The 17,797-nt window shown below is 44.2% G+C and overlaps 1 protein-coding gene across 1 annotated transcript in view; it reads right to left on the bottom strand.

Annotated features, from left to right (window-relative positions):
* Sh3tc2 (SH3 domain and tetratricopeptide repeats 2) overlaps positions 1-17,797 on the bottom strand; it is a 60,946-nt gene that overhangs the window by 2,387 nt on the left and 40,762 nt on the right. The window contains exons 13-16 of the mRNA XM_055622718.1: positions 6,538-6,688; positions 5,710-5,832; positions 2,093-2,243; positions 334-530 (exon numbers count right to left, since the gene is read on the bottom strand). Of these exons, the coding sequence (XP_055478693.1) occupies positions 334-530; positions 2,093-2,243; positions 5,710-5,832; positions 6,538-6,688 (622 nt within the window). The remainder of the gene's footprint in view (positions 1-333; positions 531-2,092; positions 2,244-5,709; positions 5,833-6,537; positions 6,689-17,797) is intronic.

Below are 17,797 nucleotides of genomic sequence, written 5' to 3'. Positions count from 1 at the left end.
AGAAAGAAAGAAAGAAAGAAAGAAAGAAAGAAAGAAAGAAAGAAAGATGGTGCAGTTGACTTGGGACATTTAATTGACATGTCACTCAGTTTTCACAGGAATTACAGCAGAGGAGAGGTGAGATCTTTCCTCTCAACATCTTTCGCTTCTCAAGCAGAGCTTAAAAAGTCTTTATGTCCCCATTGAAAGCATACCCTACCCAATCAATGAAGACTGATCGTCTTGGCCCATTGGTCTTCTCAACCTTTCTCCAAAGTCCCCTCACTAACTTTCTCAGCAAAGAGTGGTTGAAGGGCAGCTCTCAGAAGCCCATCATGGAAGACTAGCTCTTACCTTCAGCTGGTTGAAAGTGAGTTGGCCCAGACGACAGTACACCTTGGCATAGTACAGTGCCTCCTTGGGGCTCTGCAGCCATGGTGGGCACAGGGACAGAGTCTTCAGGTAGCAGTCTTCAGCCATCTCAAACATGTTCAGAGAGAAGTACACAGTGGCCAGGCGGTGAAAGGCCACCAGCTCCTGTTTCTGATCTCCTGGGAATCACAAGAGTGAAGGATACCCTGTAGCCAGCACTGGGCAGCATTCACTCATATTCAGCCCTGAAAACTCGCTGACTCTACTAGATGTCAGAGATTAGGAGCATAGGAAAGAGCAAAGAGGAGGTCCCTTCCCTCATGGGGTTTAATGTTTCAGAACGAGGACTCCTTGAATAATCCTACAGCTAAATAGAATATTGCTCCTACGGAATGTGTCACAAAGAACCACAAAATGGGATGCCTGATTTCCAGAAGAAATGTTCCCTGTGCTGCAGATGATATTGCAATCCAGTATGGAGGGGGAAGCTATTTCTTAAAACACATGATGGGTTACAACAACAAGACGAGCTAGATTAAGTAGTTAGGAACTGCTTTTAATAAAGAACACTGAAAGCCTAGTGACATCACAGCTTCTTAATAACTCTCAGTTCCGTGGACTGTACAGTGACCCATTCTCTTTCAAGCATTCTCCTAACAGTGGGCTTAGGGATGAACGTGTTTGAAGTTTGTGAGAGTTCATGATTTTAGTAACTAACCATTTTGGTACAAAGTAGTTTTATTAATACAGAGAACAAACGCTCCTCATCCAATCCTGCCTTTGGAATGCTTGAAAAGTAGCTATTTGATGCCATCTTAAAAAAAAAAAAAAAAACAGTCCAAAGAAGAGAAAAATTCTCTAATTTGGAAAATTACAACCACAGAGAATCATATACAAGGTAAGCCCAGCCTCCTTAAGCTTGTTTCCAGGAAGCAATAGATACAGAGCTCATACTGAGCTGCCCAAGGTCCCTCAGGCCTTTCCTGAAGTCAGTGAGAAACCTCTGAAGAGGTTTCCTACAGTTAAAGTGGAGGAGAAAGGGCAAGAGTCCTCCGGTAAAATTAGAATCAATCAAGCCCACTCCCACCTGTATCAGATGACCTGGAAAATACCCAGAAGAACCTTCTAGAACTATCACAGGTCTCCATCTGCTCCTTTGTCGAATGAAGGCTTCTCTAATCAACACTGTTTTTCCTCAAGCACACACACTCAAGACTATGTTTGTTTTCAGTCTTTTGAATTCTGCTTTTCCTCCCCGCCAACGGTTTACATTATTTCCCTCTAGCTGTCCCTGTATGTGCAAGCTCTCTCAAATATGTTAGGGTTAGGGGAACTTCATTAGCATTTCTACTCCATGGGGGAAATGTGCTTCTGTTAACTATCAACCTATTAAAAAATCAGGGTAAAAAAGTCTTTACCTCATGGGGGAATGTTACCAACTGTGATATAATCATCAGCATTGGCAACCCTGGCAACCTCAGAATGAGGACTCATGTCCCTCATCTCGAGCTGCCGCAGTTATGTAGACAGGCATCGTTTCTTTATTTGAAAACTGCTCTCTTGATGAAGAACAAAACTTGTGGAAACTAGTCTTGCTCAATTACACCCTCTCTGATTGCAGAACCTGGGATTAGAACTCACACAGCCTGAGTCCAAAGCTGGTGGCCACTGCTTCACCAGCCATGCCTGAGTAGTGTTTAGTCCTCTAGCTCCATGCAACCTATGGGTTAGGTCCACCTACCCGTGAGGACACTCAGCCTGGCAGCCAGGGTGGCGAATTCCAAAGCTTTCTCGTAGCCCTCCAGGCTGATCTGCAGCTCAGTCAGCTTGTTGAAGATGCGCAACTCAGTTCGCAGGGCTTTCATTCTCCTCGCTAAAGGAACGGCCCCAGCCTGAGAAGCAAGGCACAGCATCTTAACGTACAGACACATGGCACTTTACGAGGCCTGGCTTCTCCTGGAGGGATTGTGATGACCATGTGTCCCCACTGTTGCCTTTCTTCAACTTAAGTGTGGGTACTTTGACCACACTTAACCAGTTGAAGAACTGGAGGTTGTTGGGCTTTCTAAAATTGGGGCCACTGTAAGCAGAAAGGAAAGTCAAGTTCCTAATGATGAGGACAGGAGATTTAAAAAAATTGTCTAGGCAGTTTAAGGGCAGGGACCCCAAAAGTGAACCATTCCATTGTTTGTTTTCCAAGACAGGGTTTCTCTGTATAGCCTTGGCTGTCCTATAACTCGATTTGTAGACCAGGCTTGCTTCGAGCTCAGACATCCACATACCTTTGTCTCCTGTGTGCTGGGATCAAAGATGTGTGCCACCACCGCCTGGCTCAACAGTTCAGTTTTGTCCTTTGTCAGAAGCGGGACATGTCATTTTTGTCTCTCCAGCCAAGAGTGCCGGGAGAGAGCTCTGGCTTCTTATCACCTGCCTGTAGCCATGTAAGGGGTTAAGCTACCATATGGATACTAATCCCTCCCAGTGAACAACTCTGTGTAGTGAGAATTTTGGCTTCTTTAAAAACCCAGTTATGTGAGTATGTTTTTGTTTTAATCCCAGGTATGGGATATGGGGCTGCTTTAGATTGTCCACAGCAGCAAACTGTAGTTTGCCTCGTGTAGTAACAGGCGAGTGATTCTGCTAGCTGAGGATAGTTGGCATTTGGAATCCTGGGAACTTTTCAGAGAGGATAAATGCCAGAGCCACAAAAGGGGTGGAAGCTCTCCCAAGGAGGAGGAGGAGGGAGGGAGATGGAGGAAGAGGGAGGAGGAGGGAGGAGGAGGAGGAGGAGGGAGGAGGAGGGAGGAGGAGGGAGGCAGCTGCTGCTCTCCTCTGCTGCTCCTGGTTACTGTTATTGCAGTTTGACAAGAAGAAGTTGGATATATTCTGTCTATGAAGCTTGGACTTGCCCCAAGGAATGTGATGACCCAAATCAGCAGGAAGTAATCTAAAGAGACCTACAGCCCCTTTCCCCTCTAACCTTCTGTCTTTCGGACTGGGTGTTGAGGTGTTGGAAGAGATAAGGGTTAGGAGGGAGGTAGAGGTATTAGAGCCTAAATAAAGTAGCCACAAGAAAGAGGGAAAGATAGAAAAAAAATAAGGAGGGAGGAGGGAGGAGGAGGAGGAGGAGGAAGGAGGGAGGGAGGAAGGAAGGAAGGAAAGAAAGAAAAAGAGAGAGAGAAAGAAAGAAAGAAAGAAAGAAAGAAAGAAAGAAAGAAAGAAAGGAAGGAAGGAAGGAAGGAAGAAAAAGAAAAGAAAGAAAGAAACTACAACTCTGGAATGGGGTCTCTAGATTTTCACGGTGAAAATGGATTATATTCATTTTCCAATTTCAGCCTAATCCTAAGTGATTTTAAGGTCTCAGCTCTCGAGGAAGGAATGGCCTTGGAGATCGTTGAGACTATCAAGGCTCTGTTGAGGCCCCATTAAAGAACGGAATCTTCCTCTGGCCCTGGGTGAAGACATGACATTCTCATCTGCTCCAGTGATTAGGAAATATTACAAACAATTGTCTCCCCCATTAAGAGCTAATCCATCTGGGCCTGTCAGTCATGACTAAGGGCCTAAAGCCATGACTAAGAAGAGAAAAGAAACAATTGTCCCCTTGGTGAGACAATGTACTTTCCCTTCCCAGAAACCCAACCCCTGTGGCAACTGCCTGGAGGTCTTCCATCAGGCAGCAATGCTAAACTGCCAAGTCTTGCCATGTAGCCTGGCCACTTTTCTGAGTCCTAACTCAGAAAGATGCAGTGTTTCCTTTTCCTTCCTTTTCCTTTTCCTTTCAGATATTGGAGAAGCCTGGGCGTGCTTTTCTGATGCTCGGATCGTTTGCCATCTTTCACTAAACTGTGCCCTCCCCTACCATGTGGCTACTTACTAACAGCTTAGCTTTCACTCTCCTCTCTCCTCCTGGTGCTGCTGAGATTTACAGCTCACCTGCTTTGTTTTTCTTTTAAACTTTAATAGAACTGTCTTTGGGCTTCTTTATAAGCCAATTTCTAACTTCTTTTATTAGCGTAACTAATAAAAGAAGGCATCCACCGGAGGGCTCCCCAAAGTGTCTCATAACTCTGAGGTCACCTGGGGAGTCATTCAGCTGATATGTGGAATAATCACATGAGCTGGTGTCTGACTGTTCAATAAATAATCATTTCCGTTTTCATAAATCTGTAAGTGTAGTCATGTCACCAGTTCTTTGAGCCTTATTTTTCTTTTCACATTTATTTTTTCTATGTGCATGAATGTGTGCCTGCATGTATGTGCACCACACATAGGCAATGCCTAAAGAGGCCAGAAAAGGATATTGAATCCCCTGGTATTGGAGCTATAGGCAGTTGTGAGCTGCTGTGTGGGCGCTGGGAACCAAACACAGGCCCACTGCAAGAGTAGTAACTGCTCTTAATGAGAACCATTTTCTCCAGCCCCAAGCCTTAGTTTTACTATCCACAAAATGCATATGAAAATAAGCATGTTGATAGTCAATGAGGTGTTTCTTGCTCACCTACTACATTCAGTGACCACCACATATTTGGTATCTAAGCAAGCAACTGAGCAAAGAGTACAAAAACAAGCAGAGTTTTTTCCTGGGACCAAATACTTCCCAAACTTTAGTCAGGTAATAAATAACAATTCATGTATCTGCTATACCTAGACATTTATGTGAGTTCTTGCTTTATCATTTGCAAAAATAACTGGGAAATCATGACTTGATGAGCTGGTGCTATGCATTTTAATTTTTAAAGTACACTTTAATACATGTTTTTAGTGTCTGTGGTGGTGTGGATGGCAGCTGAATTCCTGCTCCCCAGTGGACAGCTTTCCTGGAGGAAGAATATCACTGGGGGTGGATTTGGGGGTTCCAAAGACTCACCATTTCAAGTTTGCTCCCTCTGTTTCCTGCTTGCAGTTTGGGCCGAGAGCTCTCAGACGTAACTGCTACTGTGCCTGCCTGTGGTCACACTTCTCTGATATGATGTTACTCTTATTCCTTTGGAACCACAAGCCCAAGATAAGCCCTTCTTTCTGTAAGTTGTCTTGGTTGTAGCAGCAGAAAAGGGCAGGCAAACAGTGTCTACCCATGCACCCCTTTCGGTCATCTTCTCTAATGCGACATTAGTAAAAGGAGAACACTGATAATCTGTGTATGCTACCACTGTGAAGTGCACTACGCACCCAAGACCTAATCACTACGGCAGATTGTGACAGGCAGGCTCGTATCAGAGTAACGAAGTTGACGAGATCCTTTGCTGAGATGAAGATGTGAGTGAGTGGTGGACAAGGATGATGAAGAGGGTCCAAAAGAGCTGCCCACATTTGTGCCAGGCTCTAGCTCGGCACACCAGGAAGTCCGTGGCTTACCCGGTAATACTCCACAGCGCGATGCCTGTGCCGGGTCCCGTTGAAGAACACATCACCTGCTTCTTCGTAAAGCCTGAGGGCAAGGGAGGGCTCCTCCGACCTCAAGGCTATCTGGATGGCCTCCTAGTGGGACAGAAGAAAAAAGGCTGTCAAAGGCAGAGAAAATGTCATCCAGAGCTCTATGAGACAAGCAGGGCGAGGATCCAGAACCTAGCCAGAATTCCAGAAACCCTAGCCGATGTGGTCTTGCCCTTCACCCACGAGGCTCTGGTAAAAAGGCTAAGATGTGCTCTGTCTGGAGGTCCCCGCCAACCCCCCGTGTGGAAGGAGAACATTCTTCTGGTGGGACTTGGGGAGATCGTAAGAGCGCACAGATAAACAGTCTGTATTTCAATAGTTAAATATTTATTTTGATATGTTCAAAAAAAACATCACAAATGAGTTAAGTCGGTCATTTGCGACATCGTGTAAAGTGTTTCCAAAAGCTTGATTTGAAGTTGAGTCCAAAAAAAAATAAATAAAAAATGGTTCGAGAGGGTGCATGGCTTTAGCAACGGCACCCACTTAATGCATAAATGACTGAAATTGGAAATGTGGGAGCCACCCCGGGCAAGCGAAGACAGCAAGACTTGGAACAAACTCACAACTCCTCCTCCAAGCTCAAGGTCGCCTATCACTAAGCATCAAATTCTCCGTGCTCAGTACCCCTCCCCCAGCCCCCAAGGTTCCCAGGGCTCTGACACAACTCCCCCACCCCCACCCCCGCCAGCTTAGAGAGCACAGCAGTGCCCTCAGGTGGCTAGAAGGAGATATCGCACCCCGACCCACCTGCAAGTACAGTTCCACCAGCTCATCTTCCTGCATGAGGTAATGCAGGCGCCCAGCCCTCAGCCAGGCCTCAGCAGCCTTGTCTCTCTCCCCAAGGTCAACAAAAATACGCAGGCTCTCCTTGATGCAGGAGAGAGATCTCCTGAGGGACCTGAAGACAGATGTGGACCATGAACTGTGGAGGATCCAAGAGCCCGGGGGTCACTCAACCCAGGAGGACCGAGTTTCTGGAAGAGAACAAGCTAGCCGCAGGCAAAAGCTGATTGGAGTCTCAGCCCCGTGACCTTGAGACAGTAGGGTACCTACCTATGCCTGGGTTTCCCCATCTGTAAAAGGGGAAGGCAATTGTTCCTGCCTTAGAAGAGAATTGTGGGGACTGAAAAACATAATGCAGCCAGAATGTTCAAACTGCTGACATAATAAGCAGATGATGACTATTTAAATATCAGGACTGTCGTTACTGACCCATATCCCTCAACTACACTGCTGCATGTTTTTCATAAGCACCTTAGAAGACCCCAGACCTGCTTTTATGAAACTAATGCCCGTGTGGCCATAGCGATGTGTAGTAGGTAACTTAAAGTCATGAAGAAGATGTTGGTGTTCCATCAAGAAGAGCAATCAACACAGACTGAATTTTTTTGAAGTTAATACTTAATCCTGCTTTAATTATTTGAAAAATGCTCTAATGACTTGGGTACTCTTTAATTATTTAGGGAAAACTTGTCGTGTACAAAATGCAAGTTCCCCATGACATCAATCAATGAAGAAATGTGACTCGGACGGTGGTGGTACAGACCAAGAGTTAGAGAACAGCATGGACCATGGCATCCTCTGTGCCACAGACCTCCAGCAGCAGAGTCACTTGAAGTCTATTTAGACATACACATGCAGCCAAGCTGTGTAATTCACCGTACTATGTTGAAATGTCACTCTAGCTGGAGCCCTGGATTGTCTGGGATTGTGACCCAGGCAAGAGCATCGTGTGATTCAGGTTAGGATGTGCTGTTCCAGTCCAACCATTTTATGCTCTAGAGAAGTATTTCTCAACCTGTGGGTTTCGACCCCTTTGGCTAACCTCTAGCTCCATATATATATATATATATATATATATATATATATATATATATATATGGTTCATAACAGTTGCAAGATTACAGTTAGGAATTAGCAACAATATGGTTGAGGGTCAACACAGAATGAGGAACTGTAGCTTTAGGAAGGGTGAGAACCACGGCTCTACAGGAAACAGTTCCAGAGATGGAAGGATCAAAACCCAGAGCCCCACCCACAGTTCTGAAACCCCACACCCACCCTCACCCCAACCTGTGGCCTCCATCAATATTACCTGAGAGCTTGAGAAGGCTACAGACACCAGAACCACCTGGGGCTAACTAAATGTAAGCATGACAGTTACAAGCCACAGATCTGAGTTGCTAAAACACCCTCAGTTTATGATCACAGGCACGGGAGTCCAGAACACATTGTCTTCTCGAGATACCAAATGTTATCAGCCACAGCTGTGAACATGCACACAGAACCACACTCGGAGGGCAGTTCCCACCGGATGTGCTTTTGATATGGCTTGGCTCACGAAGGTTAATGGGTTGGGGGCTTGATCTCCACTGTAGCAAAACTGAAAGGTAGTAGGGCCTATAAAATACAGGACTTAATCTAAGGTCATTGGCTCATGGGCTACCAGAGGCATGGTTCACAGAGGAATTAAATGTCTCTCCTGGGACCCGGGTTACTTCTTGTGAGCATTGAATTGTCCTAGAGGAACAGCATAGCTCTGGTTTCTTATCTCACCAAACACTCTTGCCATCATGATACCATTAGCCAAGAGTCCTTTGCCAGACCTGATGGCACCATGCCTTAGTGCCTAGCCCAAAGTATTTTGTAATAGCAATGGAAAACAGATTAATACGTCAGCTCATCGCAGACAACTCCGCTGTCAGGCCCTTTTTCCAATGAGGGATGCATACACTTGTCTTAACTGGTGACCTCTGATGCCTTTTGGCAATGACAGAGCTTTTGGCCTTCTGAAAAAAGTGCCCAGGCATTTGGCCCATGTAGGAGTTAGGAAAGAACTCCAGTTGTCCCTACTGCCCTGCCCTTGACATAAGATGATTGGCATCCAGGGCGAACATTAGACTCTCTCAAGTCTTAGAGACCTACAGCTGGGACAATGCTGAAAGCTGAGGAGCTGCATACAACACTGTGAAGGCCACTGACCTCCCCGATCAGGTAGGAACCACAGTCCTTTTAAGACCCAGGAAGCCCCAACCTTCTCTCCTCAAGTTGGAACAAAGAGAGTTAAAGGATTCCAGGCCTGACTTCACTATTCTCCTCACTCTGACCGGAACGAATGGTGAAGACAGAACTCGTAAATCTCATCTTGATCCTATTTCCTGTTGTGTTTTTATTACCACTTACTGTCCTCAGATGTCCTTGCACTAAAATTTCTGTCTCCAGATCCTTGGGGAACAAGATTTAGATTCTCAGCAGCTAACACACAGAGTAGGCATTTGCTTCCTTGCCAGGAAAAGAAGAGTTAAGAGCTAAGCATTTTGCTCTAAGGGTGGGGGTGGGAGGGAAAACATGGAGACCACCACATGAGTGGAGGATTTTCACCAAGACACACATTCATCTTTCCAAAAGTGCTTGCACAGTCTAAACTGAGGTGTGTCCAGATGCCTTAGTACTTTCTTATCAGTCCTTACCACCCCGTTATGATAAATCCAACAGCTGTGCTGTGTCACACCCAGGCTTGACCTGGAATGACTCCGCATCCTAATTCCTCTTGCCACCAGATGAAGACTCTATATCTTGGTCTGCCCTCTAAGTCAAAAGAAAAAAATAGTATATGGCATGTCAGCGCTGATTTACTCATGTGAATCCTCCACTTCCTGTCCAAACAGGTGAAGCGTGGCAAGGAGAGCCCAGCACATCTGTATTCCCAGACAGTGTCCCACCAGCCCTGCCTGGGTAAGGCCTGGGGGAGCCTGCCTGACCTGTAACAGGGTCTAGTCTCTCGTGTCCTTCTCCTATTGCTAGAGCCTTACTTTCAGGGGTGAGAACTGCACTTTCAATGGCCATTCTCTCATTCACCAGCCATAGAAACTTTAAACTAGCAAGCCGCTTCGCTGAGTGTACAAATAAATAGCAAACAAACAAACAAACAAAAATACACTCCCAGGTCCCCCCGTTCATTTCTAGTTTCTAAAGCTTTATTTTTAAGACTCTCTGTTACTCATTGATTGTGGTAGGGGCAATGTATTTGATTGTTACATAAAATTAACTGAGCCTTTAGCATGCTCTGGGCACTTTGCACACATAGACTCAAGTAATCATCACAATACTACTACTATTATCATCCCGTTGACAAAAGAAAAATGATACTAATGAGGGCTGGTTGAAGAGATGGCCCTGTGGATTAAGGTGCTTGCTACCAAGCCTGAAGATCTGAGTTCCATCACTAGCATCCACACGGTAGATGCAGGGAACAGACTCTGAAAGCTGTCCTTTGACTCCATATGTGCAACATTGCACATGTGCTGTGGCCCTCTCTCTCCCTCTCTCTCTCTCTCTTCCTTTCTTTCTCTCTCTTTTCCTCCCTCCCTCTCTCCCCCCATCTCCCTCTCCCCTTCCCTCTCTGTGGATATATGTGTGTACATGTGTGTGTCTGCCTCTCACACACATGCATGTGCATGCACACACACACACACACACACACACACACACACACACACCATAAATAAATGTAATGAAAATTGGAAAAATAATGGTCAGAAAGTGTAAGTAACTGTGTGTAGGCATTGAGCCATATTTAAACCAGAATCAAAGCACATTCAAGCCACATTTGCTAAATTTCTGGCTTAGCTATCAGTTGTGGGAAAGCTTTGATTTTGTTTACCACTTTAAAAAAAAAAAAAAAAGGCTGAAAATGTCAAGGGCATAAATGATTACAAACCCTGAACAGAATTTCCTCAACTGCAAAAGCAGGTGGAAGTGAAGCACAGCCTTGGGATCAAGTGTGGGCACACCAAATGCAACTGTTTCCTGGCTGAGGATTGCAGAAGAGTTAGGGATTAGTCATATTAGTCATATTAGAAGCCAAATGTTGGAGGCTTTTTGTTGTTGTTATTTCTGCTGGCTGTCGTTTTTATTTTAGTTTCACAGAAGCAAGCAGAGTAGAATAAAAATAAAAGCTAAGATCCTAAGCTAGGATCATATTCACACACAGAGACTAATCAGTCTCCACAAGGGCTGGCTGCATGCAAAGCATTACCTCTTTCCAGTTAGAGTTATGTGGGTACGCTTACCAGATTTCTCCAACTGTGTTGGAGACTGTTTTTTTTTCTGTTCCCTTTACTATTCTATAAGCCTAACCAGCTCAGGGACTATATAATGCCTTTATCTGCTTTCTAGCTTGTTGTCTGGGCCGTAGAAAATGATAAATAAATATTTGTCGGGTGGATCCAAAAATACCACAAGGTTCTCTTGAACCCTATCTGGTTCAACTCCGGAACAGGGGTTGGTCTATGTGGTGGTTTGAATGAGAGTGTGACCCCCCCACCCCTACCCCATAATTTGGTCCTTAGTTGGTAGAATGGTTTGGCAAGATTAAGAGGGGTGGCCTTGCTAGAGTGCGGCCTTACTAAAAGAGGTTTGACTCCAGGTTGAGGTTTCAAAAGCCATCATCCCCAGGGCGCTCTGCATACACACCCCATTGCAGATCTGAGATATGTGCTCTTAGCTGTCCCTGCCACCATGCTCTCACACCGCCATCCTGAACTCCAACCCTCTGAAACCAACCTTGGTCATGGCATTTTACTACAGCAGGAGAAAAGCAACTAACAAAGTCTGTACCAGTCAGATGAGGACCAAGGAGAAGAGCCACAAAGACTTCTCCCACCCAGAGACTGAAACACGTTGTCCAGCCCCAGTCTGGGTGTCACCTGGATGACAGAAAAGACATTATTCTATAGGTACTGAACAGTAAGCCAAACTTTTCATCACCTACCCAACGCCTCCCACCTTAAACACCGAATAAAGTCGCTATAAGCCACAAAGCAATTATAACCAGCAAAAAGACAGAAGAGGGAAGCCACCTTAGATAGGACAATCAGGAATTTGAGAAAGGCCCAGTGAAACCAGGTGGCATAAGGAGTCTGGACTCCAACAGGCAGGGAGAGAGCTCATAAAAATTAAGCCAGTCTCATGGCTGGAATCCCACGAGGTTTCACTGTAGATTATCTGCGTGCCATCTTTATCTAAGGTGAGGACTGTTAGTAGAGAGAACAGAATGCATACAAAGTACTTGAGTACATGCACTAGTCTAGGGGTGGCAAACTGGGACCCCTGTGCCAAGCACGCCCCCACCCGCTGCCTGCTTCTGTGAGCAGCTTCCCTGGAATGCGGCCACACGCCTTTGTTTCCGTGCTGCCCAGAGCTGGTTTTGCAGCACAGCTGAAGAGTGGAGAGGTGTTGACAGAGAACATGTGGTCCCACGGAGCCTGAAATTTTTACTATCTGACTCTATTTCTTTTTAAGCTCGCTTCTGTGGGATGTGGTAGCTGGTGCCCATAACTCCGGCGCTTGTGAGGTGGGAGGGGGAGAATAAAGGTTCAAGGTCACCTTGCTCTGGGAGATTTCACAACCCAACAAGTTCGCTAATACTGCTGTAGACTCAGAGTATTGGCATTAACCCCTGCCAGGGGCCTCAGGAAAGACACTGGGCCACGTTAGCTCTCTGCTTTCGCAAAGCTTCCGGCCACATGTGGTTGCCCTGAAACAGACACACTGCTCAGCGAACAGCACATCTTCAACAAACGTCTTTATGGATGCTGACAATAAGTGCTGAGAAGCAATCCCCCAGCTCAATTCTGCATCCTTTGTCATCCTGAGTCCCTGTGACCACTGAAGTCTGTTCACCTGTTACTCACACAGCCCTTACGCTTTCTGGCTACTGTTCTCTCTACCTGAGATGCCATTCACTACCATTCTCCTCTTTTCATTCTCAGCCCTCGGAACTCTTTCCAAATGTTTTCCCCAGATGACTTCTGTCACACAGCTCTCCCTTCGCCCATCCTAGAAATGTTCTCTCCTCTAAGCCTGCCCTTGTTTGCTTTACCTTGAGTTTGGTGAGAATGGAAATCCTTTTTGAGGAGCTGAAGAAATATGTCCAAAAGGGTGCTTCTCAACCTGTGGGTCTCGACCCCTCAACAACCTTTTTTAGGAGGGTTGCCTAATATCATCCTGAATATCAAATGTTTACACTACGATTTGTTCATCACAGTAGCAAAATTACAGTTATGAACTGGGAACAAAATAGTTTTATGGTTGGGGGTCGGCACAGCATGATGAACTGTATTAAAGGGTCTCAGCATTAGGAACGTTGGGAACTGTTAAGTTTCAAACCTGGGACAAGTGGCTGAGGTGCCTACTTAACTTATCAAAGAGGACCTGGCCTCCAGGTTCTCCCAGCATCCCTCAGTCCCTACCTGTTACAGGGTATGGCTAGAATGCCTTGCCTTCCCTATCTGGAACTATTTAGCCCAGGGGCTCTTCCCTATATAAACCAGACATTTTGGTTACCTGCCCCTCCATTTCCACCTTTTTTTTTCTACCTTTGGCCGCCTGGCTACTGTACTTGGTTCCCCCTCTCTACCTTCCCCTCTCCCTCTTCCCACAAGGATCAGGATCATGACCACTCTGGACTCTTCCAGATGTGTCTGCCTCTGGCTATACTCTCCTTTTTATCTGCAATAAACATTTTCCTCCACCATACACAGAAGCAGTCATATCCTTTCCTTTCCTTTCCTTTTCCTTTCCTTTCTTTTCCTTTCTTTTTTCATTCAAGAACTACTGGTCCATGACAACATCAAGACCAACTTAATAAATTCTTCCTGGGAGTCAACACCAGGAGAAATTTTGCTCTGACAAATGCATTTGTTTATGTCCTTTTATCTGACAGTCAGAACTTCATGAGCCACCACCATCACCTCCCTTTTTACTTCAGCTACCAGGAAGCTTCACAAGAAATTAAAGTGACCACACCCAGGGGTGTGATAACACCTGTTCATCTGTTTTTGTTCATTTTTCTTGTAAAAGTTCTCTGTAGGATTGGGTGATCTATATGCTAAGAAAATATAACATCCCTGCATGCTCTCTGATGAAATGGCTGTTTTGCAAAAGGACAATAACCTCGCATCTGTAAGAACATCTCAAGACACCTGCAGTACTTCTGAATCTCGCTCTCAGTGTTGCTGGTGTTTCTACGGAAGTGAATGTTGCTGGTTAGAGAATGTTTCCTCCAAAGAATTCAAATAAAAACCTTGAAAACTGGAACCACTGCATCTTATAATTAAAAGACCCTGAGGTTGGAGTGATGGCTCAGTGGCTAACAGCTGCTCTTTAGAGGACCAGAGTTCAGTTCCCAGCACCCACATGGCAGCTCACAACCATCTGTAGCTCTAGAAGATCCAACGTCCTCTTCTGGCCTCCACAGGCACCAGGTGCATAAATCCTGTGCAGACATACATGTAGGCAAAATACCCATACACATCAAATAAAAACAAATGAAAATTTAAAAAATGAAAGGACATGGATCTGGCTCAGCTTCTAGAACAGCAGAGCGAGGATCTTGGAAAAATCTAGGCCTGGAGGAAAGCAATGAAAACATGGGCAACAAATTTTCAAAATAAGCCTTTCCCTAGAAAGTGTGTTCAAATCTCAGCTAATTCTGTTGACACTTGATGCTTTCTCAACTAGCCTCGAACCTTCCTGCTCACCCCAAACCTGTGACAACCATCAAACCAAAGCCTCAAGGTCAGTTACTTGGAATACTGCTGCAGGGATCAGGAGGAATTTGGACTCCTCAAAGTTTCATCCCAGAGAAGAGTCAATTTGACCTGGGATGGTCTCTAAAAGCCTATATTTACATAGCTTATTTTTACTGGACATTACTGAGAGTTCACTCTTTAAAAAAAAAAAAAACACTTTTTTGCTATGCATTCTTTCTTGTTATTAAAAAGTCAGAAGGATAAGGGAACATTGTCACTGTCTGATATACAGAAAATTTGGACAAATAAGAATCTAGGGCTAAGAATGAAGCTCAGTGATAGAATATTCATTCAGCGTTTGTGAGGCCCTGGGTTCAATCCTCCGTATCACATAAAGGAACTGTACATACAAGGAACTGGCAAAAACATCTAAAAGCAAAAGTGGAGGATACTCTGCCCACCCGAGGCTTTGCAAGTTGCAGCCTCTCTAGGAATGAAGGCATGTGCTGGGCTATGTGCGCTCAGAAACTCCTGCAAGTGCTACAGGTTAATATAGCAATCACAGCCCTTGGAAACCCACTGACAAAATAAATGTAACGAAGGACATAAAATGGTGCTCTATAAAATATTTATTTAACATGAGCAGAAGCAGTAATGGTGGAATGGAAAGTTGAAAAGGATGTGAGACAAACAGAAAACAAACAGCAAAGTGATAAAATGGCACATAAAGCCTGCCTTCAGGTGGTTAACTGTGAATAGGCCAAACACTTCAGTCAAAGGTACACAGACGTTGACAGAACAGGTATTTTAAATGACTGAATATATGCACACTTGAGACTCAAAGACATGTCAGAAAGCAAAAGTAGGTAAAGAATAAACACACGCAACAGTTACAGAAGGAGGTGAAGGAGCTACACTGACACAGATACTGATAAAAGCACCAAAGTCACCACTAGAAACAATGTCAGTCAATTTGTCAGGATAAGACAGCATATAACACGGATTACAGGTTTGTGTGTATGACAGAGCCCAAAATGACATTTAGTCCAGCCTGACATAACTGAAGAGGAACTAGACAATTCAGAAAAAAAGAAAAAAAAAAGACTGGCTATATAAATAATCCATGTTCAAAAACAGATAAAAACCATAGACATGGGGTAAGAAGGAAACCACAGACTATGGATCTGGTTCTGTGGGTTAGCGCATATTCAGCATGCATACGGCCCTGAGTGGATCCCCTGGTACCAAACAGCAATAACAATGGTCAAAAAAAAAGAAAGAAAGAACAACTTAAAATGTAAGAAAACAGATCAATTAGACCTAAAATAGATCTACATAAAATGTACACCTAACAACAGCAAAATGTACACTCTTGTAAAGTGTCTAGACCATCCTCCAACTAGCCGTAAAACAAATCTCAAAAATGTGAGAGGAATAGAATCACACAAAGTATATATTCCCAACACAGCAAAATGAAATTAGGCATCAGTTATAGTTTAAAAAAAAATTCGGGAAATTCATAAGTATTTGAAAATACTCCTAAATAACCAAGTCAGACACGAAATCACAAAGATATTAGAAAATACTTTGAGATGAATAAAAACAAAAGCACAATATACCAGAATTTGTGCAACGATGTGAAAAAAAAGATCAGTAGGAAATTTACAGCCAATAAACACTTAACACTCGAAAGTGGGGAAGCTCACACGTCAGTACCACCTTAAGCCCCTAGACAGAGAAGAGCAAAATCAACCCACAGCAAGCAGAAGAAACAGTCTAGAGGAGAGCAGAGTGGACGTCATGGAGAATGACATAATACAGAAAATGGGTGGATGGAAAATCAGTCGTTTTAAAAGAAGTTTTTAAAGTTTCGGATCTCTGGTTAGTATGAGAAGAAAGAGGAAGAAAGACGGAGAGAGGCCCGGGAATCAAGCTGAAGACTCCGCCAACTTCCTAGAAATAAGAAGGTTCAGTTATTCTGTGGTGAACAGTGTTTCATCCCGCCCTCCGCCATTTTCCCTGTGCAGGCAACCGTGGTACGGTGCCCTCTGTATTTGTGGTGAGTCACCAGTGCTTAGTTAACTCTCTATGGAATCCCCTCCCTGGTGCACCCAGTGGTGTGATTTCCTGATTGCCTTACAGAGACAATCAAGATTGACCACCATAAAGAGCATGCCTAATTCACTGCTGAGACAATCAGAAAAGCAAGACAGGGAGCAAAGGTCTTCAACACACACATCTGATGAGACACTCATATCCAGAATACATGAAGTCTTACAGTCAACAATAAAGAGAAAAGGACCCAATTTTAAAATAGACAAATGGCCAGGCGCAGGTGGATCTCTGAGTTGGAGGCCAGCCTGGTCTACAGAGGGAGTTCCAGGACAGCTGGGGTTACACAGAAAAATCCTGTCTCGAAAAACTAATAAAATAAAATAAAATAAAATAGACAAAATGACTTGTGCAAACATTTCTCCAAAAGAACATATAAAGCCTATGAAACAATGTTCAACATCTGTAGTCACTAAGGAAATGCAGACTAAACCCACAATGGAAAAAAATGAGATTCCATCCCATTTGGCCTCACTAGCATAGCTAAAATGAAATGCACACAATAGCAAACATAGTGAGGACACGGGGCCAGTGGAGTCATCACACGTTACTCATAGGGATAGCGAATGATGCAACCTATTTGGAAAATAGTTTGCAGTTGCCCAAATATTTAAACATAAAGTTACGAACACCTTGTAATTCTGTAATCCCACTTCTAGGTCCACACTCAAGAGAACTACAACCCCATTTTCACAAATACCCATTACTTACCATAGCCACAAAATAAAAATGACCTACATGTCCATCAACTAAGGAATAAATATATATACATATATATGTATATATGTGTATATATATGTAAATATATACATATATATATACAGATATATAAATGTCGCATAGCCACAGAATATTTTTTCAGCAATAAAAGTAACAAACGGTAGGCCAGCAAGATGGCCCTTGCTGCCAAGCCTGACAACCTAAGTTCAATCCCCAGGACTCACTTGAGGAGAAGGGACTGACCTCCACACTTACAATGTCACAAAAAATAAAAAATAAATAAAAAGTGGGGGGGAAAGTTAAAAATAATGGAGTACTGACATACATGCATAGATGAGCCTTGAAAACATCACATGGCATGGGAGAAACCAGCCACAAAACAGATCCCACTTGTAGCTAGTGTCAACAGGGATGCACAGGAGATTTGTGGTTTCCAGTGCTAGATCCCTAGATCTGTGTGGAGAGTGGGGAGTCCTTGCTGATGGTGATTTCGGGGTTTGAAGGAGGAGACCCTGAAGATGACTGGCAGTTTGATAGCAAGGAGACTTAACACAGCTATGTGAAAATACTAAAAACGGAAACGCATATTTAGTTGTAAATTAAATTGTAAAGGTACTGCATGTGATTAAACTGCAGTGACG

This window comes from Psammomys obesus, unplaced genomic scaffold (assembly GCF_907164565.1).
Source record: "Psammomys obesus unplaced genomic scaffold, mPsaObe1.curated_primary_1811, whole genome shotgun sequence".
Lineage (NCBI taxonomy): Eukaryota > Metazoa > Chordata > Mammalia > Rodentia > Muridae > Psammomys > Psammomys obesus.
This window is presented reverse-complemented; position numbering and strand designations above follow the sequence as displayed.